At 45.7% G+C, this 7,870-nt stretch overlaps 1 protein-coding gene across 1 annotated transcript in view; it reads left to right on the top strand.

Annotated features, from left to right (window-relative positions):
• Positions 1 to 429: 429 nt before the first annotated feature.
• The window catches only part of ITGA2 (integrin subunit alpha 2), a 64,621-nt gene continuing 57,180 nt past the window's right edge, over positions 430 to 7,870 (top strand). The window contains exon 1 of the mRNA XM_028748457.2: positions 430 to 1,014. Within this exon, the coding sequence (XP_028604290.2) occupies positions 939 to 1,014 (76 nt within the window). The 5' untranslated portion in view covers positions 430 to 938. The remainder of the gene's footprint in view (positions 1,015 to 7,870) is intronic.

The following is a 7,870-nucleotide window of genomic DNA, read 5'->3' as shown; positions in this document are numbered from 1 at the left end:
TCTGTTTATGGAAGCTTAGGTGACGGATATCTCAAAGGAAACTGTGGTACAAAAATGGTCCTCTGCTGGGCGTCTCTTCTGCATGCAGTGGCAAAAGTGGGCATGAACAGGCAGGTACAGCATACTAGGAAAATTCTGTGGAGAAGCGGTAACAAAAAGCCCACACATTCTTAGTCATCCCTCCGCTCAAGAAGGCACTAATGGGCGCATTAAGGAATTTTACACGAGTCTTTGCCAACCTGGTGCCCTCCAGGTTGTTGGACTACACCTCCCATCATCCTTGACCATTGGCCCTGCTGGCAGGGGCTGATGGGAGTTGTAGTTCGAAAAGAATCAGGCTGGCACCTCAGGGTTGTTTTAGACACAGAACCTCCTTTTTTTGATGTTCACTTTAGATGTTACTTCACTGGCTTTAAAATATAGTTGCGCTGAATAGGGTCCTGGCCATCCGCCCTAAAGTCCTGCCCTGGCAGCACCACGGGCGCCAACCGAAACAGCCGCCTGTTTTCGTCACTCCTGGCCGGCCTGTGAGACGAAAAAGTTGAGCTTTCCGAGGGGGGCGTGCTCGGAGTTCGAGTTATGAGGCAGGTGAATGAAGAAAGCTCGCGCGTTTGTGGCGGGAAAGCGCGGGCCCTGAGAGACTTTTAGTCTCTGGGCGGCGACGTCGGTCCGCAGGAGGTGTTTGTTGGCGAGGGGAACGGGGAGGGGCTGCCGCCTTCTCTCCCTGGGGGCTCCTTCCACCAGCAGGAGCGTGGCGGGGGTGGCCGGCGGTGGGCGGAGCTGCCCTGCCCTCTCACGACTTCTCGTGGCTCGCGCAGCTCGTTTCACTCGCCTGCCGCGGCCGAGCTGCACCTTGCGCCCTCGCCTCGACCCTCCTCCCCTCTCTCTTTCTTCGGCTTGGTACAGTCGCCAGCGCGGACCCTTCTCCGCTGGGAACTATGGGCGCGAGAGGACGCTGCGTGAGCTGCCTGGCTGTGAGGCGCCTGCTGCTGCTGCTGCTGCTGCTCAGCTCAGGTAAGTCGGCGGCTTTCTTGTCGGGCAGGTGGGAACTCGCCCGCTGCAGCAGGGCAGGAGCTTCTGCTGTCGCCTCGGGACGCGCTTCTTCTGCCAAATCCTGAACTGCACCGGGATGCGCGGCGCTTGCAAAGCAAGGGCGCCTCTCTGCTTAACCCCCCCATCCCCCCCCCAAAAAAACCCCACCAGCATCGAAAAGTATCATTTTGGGCTCCGTTTGTAAATCTCCCCGGGAGGAAAACACAAACAAACCTTCTCTGCTGGTGATAACTCAGTCAGGATGCCATTCAGCTAAGTTTTACTTAGAGTAGGCCTATTGAAATTAATGGGCTTGACTTTTGGTGGATCTGGAAAACTTAGTCGCACTGCTGTCAATCATGGTGTGTGTGAATGGCGCTTTTAACTCTCTTCTGTTGAAACCTGTGAGACTTGACAGCCTTTTTGGATTTGGGCTGGATCTTCATAGACTATCATAGAATTAGTTACAGGTAGGTAGCCATGTTGGTCTGCCATAGTCAAAACAAAACAACAACAACAAAAATCCTTCCAGTAGCACCTTAGAGACCAACTAAGTTTGTTATTGGTATGAGCTTTCGTGTAGTACTAAGGTGCTCCTAGAAGGATTTTTTTAATCATAGAATTGTAAGTGTTGGAAAGGAACATGAGGGTCATCTAGTCCAACCCCCTGAAATGTAGGGATCTTTTGCTCACTGTGGGTCTTGAACCCACAAACCTGAGATTAAGAACTTCATGGTCTACTGACTGAGTTGTCTTTATAACAGAAACAATAACAACAATAAATTGTTGTGGATAATATACAGACCAAGGGTGTAGATGAAGAGAAAGCGATTATACATCGAGGCAGCCCATGTGGATGCAGGGTTTCTTCTTGGACTAAGACTGGGGAGACTGATCCCCATTCAGACATGACACTTGCTTAGGGACGTTATCCCAGACACTCTCAGCCTAGGCTATCCTGCAGGGCAGGTGTGAAGATAAAATGGGAAGAGAATTGGGTATGCTGCCATGGACTCCTTGGGCAGAATAATTATTACTAATTTGCTTTTTGTTTTTAAAACAACCCCTCTAGCATTTCTGTAAGGTAAAGGTAAAGGTACCCCTGCCCGTACGGGCCAGTCTTGACAGACTCTAGGGTTGTGCGCCCATCTCACTCTATAGGCCGGGGGCCAGTGCTGTCCAAAGACACTTCCAGGTCATGTGGCCAGTGTGACAAGCTGCATCTGGCGAGCCAGCGCAGCACACGGAACGCCGTTTACCTTCCCGCCAGTAAGCGGTCCCTATTTATCTACTTGCACCCGGGGGTGTTTTCGAACTGCTAGGTTGGCAGGCGCTGGGACCGAGCAGCGGGAGCGCACCCCGCCGCGGGGATTCAAACCGCCGACCTTTCAATCGGCAAGCCCTAGGCGCTGAGGCTTTTACCCACAGTGCCACCCGCGTCCCTAGCATTTCTGTACTAGCTCTCAACTGTTGGAACCATTTTAGCTCAATAATTATTACACCATTCTTGCAAGGTAGTCCGGTATGTTTATATCCATATTGCCATGTGATCCTTAACGTGTTACCTCAGGAGTATACCACCCATGAGACTTACACCCAGATAAGCATGTAGGATTGAGGTCCTAGTGAATTAATGGCTAAAGTGAAATTTTAAACAGGGACTTGATGGCTCATACTCTTAGCCACTACAGCAAACCAACTCTTATCTCCAGTTGATGGCCAAAAGTTTGGAATCAACCCTACAAGGGGATGACAGGGATTGAATCTGGGCAATGCAGATGCTCCACCACTGAGCTACTACTCTTCCCTAAGAAACAATAAAGCAACACTTTGGTTATACTACTGAGAGCTAGATGAAGTGGTGTTGTTGCTTTTGACTTTGACATGTATGACTAGGCTTGCTTGCAACCACTTGTCTAGACAGCAGACTCTGGGGTGTTCCTTCAGCTTGTGTTCCTCACCTCCTCGCACAGCAGCATTCAGCAGGACAGTGATGCTTGCCTAACCTCCTGTCACCAGCGCTGCTGCAGCACACCAGGAGGCCGAAGAGTAGGGCTGAGACAATGGTGAGGGCAGCACAGTGTGAATGCACTGGCAGAGGCAGTCCAGCACCCCCAGCAGTACATTTGCACCATGCTGACCTCACTGCCGACTCACTTCTTGCCCTTTTGCTCCAGAGACACCACAGTGTTGGGAGGTCATGTAAATACTTCCACCATGCTAACTGCTGCTGGTTTAACACCTAGAAGTCTCGCAATACCCTGTAGCCAATCATGGCATTCTGCGAGAGGCTCAAAAAGATTCCTGTCCTTACTCTTATTTCATACCATGTTTTCTGGCCTGGAATAGGAGATCATGTTGTAAAATGTCAACAACAACAAAGCTGGGACTGATGGAGTCCAACAAGATCTGGAATGCCCATGCCTAGTTTAAGCAAACCACTGTATTCTTTCAGGTCCTAGTTCTGAAATATGGAGATATTGGTGTAGTAATGATCATGTAATTATAGGTTTAAGAACCTTAAGGTGGTTTTTTTAAAAATCCTTTATAGTTGAATAACTTTAAATAATAATCTAAACTTGAGGTTATCTTACATACCATGTTCATCCTTGAGCCAAGATGAATGTAAAGTTTGGAAATCTAAACTGCCTTGTGTTTTTGGATAAGTTTACACATATTTTTATGGGAACAGCAGCTGCGATATTCTCATGTCATAGCTTTTTCCTTCAACGTTTCCAGATTGTAAAAATCAGGGTTTTTTTTAATCCTTCTGAGCTAATGGTGGAGTTGGATGGCATGCAAAAACATTTACCTGTAAGAAGTTCCAACATGTTATTTCAGTAACTATGGGAAACATTGTGGAATGCAGTGCCAGAAGGAATGAAATCAGATACAAAAGACATTAACCTTTTGGAAGAATTGTGGCATGAAAACCACCCTGTGATTCCCCCCCCCCCCCCCAAGAAAGGATGAAGTCTCAGTTCATGAAATGTTCTATCTGCATTTTTGTCTAATCTGGCTTTTATTCTCATGGTGAGAGTATTTGGACTATAAACAAAAGCACCAATTCACGTTGTAAAAGCACCCAGCCTGGAGTGACAGTGTGTACCAATACTGTCAAAACAGTGTAGATCAGCAGTTCTCAAACTTTGTGTGTGTGTGGACCACATGGAAATTGCTGGGGGACTTGGTGGACCACTGTTTTTGTTCTACAAAGCAAACCACAAACCACAAATTTTAACAGCCATAGTCTTGCTTTGCTAATATGATGGATGTGCCAGTTTTTGTTGTGAGAAAGTTCTGTGAAGTCTTGTCAGCTTTCACCTCAGGTCAGGTTTAGCATTCACCCTGCTTTTGCATTTAGACTTGAGGATGGCAACTGATGAAAACCCAATCTTTCACCGTTATGAGAAAAAGAAAATGTTTTTTAACCTTCAGAGTCAAGCGTTATAATTACCGTAAACCCATCATAGGAGCCAACTCCTAGAGGCTAAGGTCCCTTCAGCCCCCCAATAAAATATTTGAAGGGCCTGGGGGCCCCAAAGTTAATGGGCATTGCCATTCAAATGGTGTGTGTGCCGCGTCATGTGATTGATTATGTGGGGTGGGGCTTATCTGCCCCCCCATATTTTATTTAACTTGGCACCCCTGAAACACATCACCATATTATTAAACCATGGACCCTAGGCCATGTCACTGAGGAAGGCCCCTGCCCCTTTCATTGATAAATGTTGAGGGACAAGGCCTGCTTAGCCTGTCAAAAAGCCTATCCCTGGTCAAAACAGCCATGATTTCCATTGTCAGTAAAAGCAAATCCAGTGCAAATACAGATGTTCTGGGTTACTTGAATTAAGTGGTTCACAGACCACAATGGTTAACCAGATGGCTGTGGGAAACACGCAAGCAAGACCTGAGTCCCCACAGCAGCATTCAACAACATTTTGCAAATAAAATCAGATAATATGTAAAGGACAAGAAGTACAGTGGTACCTCGGGTTACATACGCTTCAGGTTACAGACGCTTCAGGTTACAGACTCCGCTAACCCAGAAATAGTACCTCAGGGAAGAACTTTGCTTCAGGATGAGAACAGAAATTATGTGGTGGCGGCATGGCAGCAGCGGGAAGCCCCATTAGCTTAAGTGGTACCTCAGGTTAAGAACAGTTTCAAGTTAAGAACGGACCTCTGGAACGAATTAAATTCTTAACCCGAGGTACTACTGTATGTACTTTTAAAATGTATCTAGGCAAGCCAGCCCTTTTCAGATAATTTCTAAGCTGAATTGCAACTTTATTAGCAGGCAGATGTAAATACAGTGGTACCTCAGGTTAAGTACTTAATTTGTTCCGGAGGTCCGTTCTTAACTTGAAACTGTTCTTAACCTGAAGCACCACTTTAGCTAATGGGGCCTCCTGCTGCCGCTGCGTTGCTGGAGCACGATTTCTGTTCTCATCCTGAAGCAAAATTCTTAACCTGAGGTAATATTTCTGGGTTAGTGGAGTCTGTAACCTGAAGCGTATGTAACCCGAGGTACCACTGTATTAAAAAGGTTTCAAAACAAATGGAATGTAATTAAATTTGGGCACAGAGGGGATATATATATATATGGGTTTCTAAGTTGTTTTTACTTCAGAAGGCTAGACCAAGGCATTAGCACTCTGAAAAGTCTTGAACATTCACAATTCCCTGTTGTCATTTTCACTTACTCATTTCAAGGTTTCCATTGTTTGGCTTTGTGCAGGCTTGTCCCCATTTCCATGGTTACCGTGTTGAAATGCAGACAGGACACAAGCTGCATTCCGATCAGAGTTCTACATGCTGCTCCATGCCAGCAGCATATGCTTCGGTTGTTTTGGGGCATATTGTTTAAGGGCCCATGTATGCAGAGCAGTCAACATTTCTGTGTTTAATCCTTAAATCATTGTTAGCCACTGAAAGAGAGAGGGTTGTAGCCAGTGTTTCGCTGGCAGAAAGCCCACGTAACTGATCTTCCCCTTCCCATCCTCCCCACTGCAGCCTCCTTCACCTTTTCCCCCAAGCAAGTCTCACAAGAGAGCTAGGGGAACCTGTCCAAACATTGTGGGCCAGGTCTTCTGCAGCTGCACTGGGAGAAGAGACTTGCTCTAAATCAGGCATGTCCAACTTAGTTTGCAGGTGGGCCATTGAGATACAGTACTGCAAATGAGCTGCTGGCAACAGTTTTACTTTTTACATACAAGATTTCCCATGGAAGGCAGGAATTGGGGGATATAGACAGGCATTCTCATGCCAGTGATGTTGTATAGATGCTGAACAAAACATGTATGCATAGAAAGTGTCAATGTGTTACTATTAGTATAAAGGTAAAGGTAAAGGGACCCCTGACCATTAGGTCCAGTCGTGGCCGACTCTGGGGTTGCAGCGCTCATCTCGCTTTACTGGCTGAGGGAGCCAGCTTGCAGCTTCCAGGTCATGTGGCCAGCATGACTAAGCCGCTTCTGGTGAACCAGAGCAGCGCATGGAAATGCCTTTTACCTTCCCGCCGGAGTGGTACCTATTTATCTACTTGCACTTTGATGTGCTTTCGAACTGCTAGGTTGGCAGGAGCAGGGACCAAGCAACAGTAGCTCACCCTGTCACGGGGATTTGAACCGCCGACCTTCTGATCGGCAAGTCCTAGGCTCTGTGGTTTAACCCACAGCGCCACCCGTGTCCCACTATTAGGATACAAAGCCCTTAACAACCCTAGAACTAGTTTACCTGTGAGATGTATGCCTACTCAACTGCTTCGATCTGAGGAACTGGCACTGTTGCAGGTGTAACATAATACCCATTCTGCATTTCAAAGAAATTGATATTTTAGTGTCACTTTAGAACTCCCTGCTTATTGATATCAGACAGGTGTCTTCATTGTACTATTTTTGGTTCTTGTCAAAACCATATTTGTTTAGATAAGCTTACGCAGATATCTAAAAAGTGGATTCATTTTTAGTTTATTGCTGGTTTTATTTTATATTCTAAATAGTTTTTTTAATCGTTCTTGCTTTTTGTAAACTGCTTTGAGGGTTGTTGCTTTTTTTTTTTTTTACAATCAAGTGATATATAAATTTAATGGAATAAATAAAAGCACCAACCTCACAATAAGCACCCATTTAGAGGCACTAGGAAGTTGATCAGAAGATAACGTCATTTTAGCCTCTGCACTGTTGCAGATTGTGTGAGATGGTTTGGAGAGAAGCAAGAGCAGGCATGTAAAAAGCCACTTTGCTGGTTTCTTGTGATGACTAAGATCAGGCAAGGGAACATAGGTGTAGTGGGGGGTGAGGAAGTGTGGTTACTTCTTTTCATTGTACTGTTATCTGTGGTCTTTTGGCTTTTGTAGACATACACGCAAGGTTATGCATGGTTATCTCAGTACCCCCTCCCTTTAATTCATTCTCCAAATGAGAAAAATCTTTTTGATAAATACTTTTATCTATCCTGTAGAAGAAGCATTCTAGATAAAACATTGCACATGGATGTATTTCTTCTGGTTTGGGGATGAGGAAACACGTTCTGATGCATTTGGTAAGAGCTTCAAGAAGCATCACCATTTAAAGGAGATAGCCTGAAGGAAGCAAGTTTGTGATGGGTGCGACTATGAGTACTCATATTATTATTATTATTATTTATCTACAAGAAACACATTGCATTTTTGTGTGGTTGCACTACTATTTTTGGAGCTGGCAGCAAAGCCAGCCTTACCAGGATATTTTATGTGTTTTGTTTTGTTACCTGTAATACCTGTATTTTCTTCCTTGTTTTCTGAAGGCTGGCTTGGGGTTTAAGGCTGGATTAGAGGCAATACAATACTTCAAAA

This window comes from Podarcis muralis, chromosome 11 (genome assembly GCF_964188315.1).
Source record: "Podarcis muralis chromosome 11, rPodMur119.hap1.1, whole genome shotgun sequence".
NCBI lineage: Eukaryota > Metazoa > Chordata > Lepidosauria > Squamata > Lacertidae > Podarcis > Podarcis muralis.
This window is presented reverse-complemented; position numbering and strand designations above follow the sequence as displayed.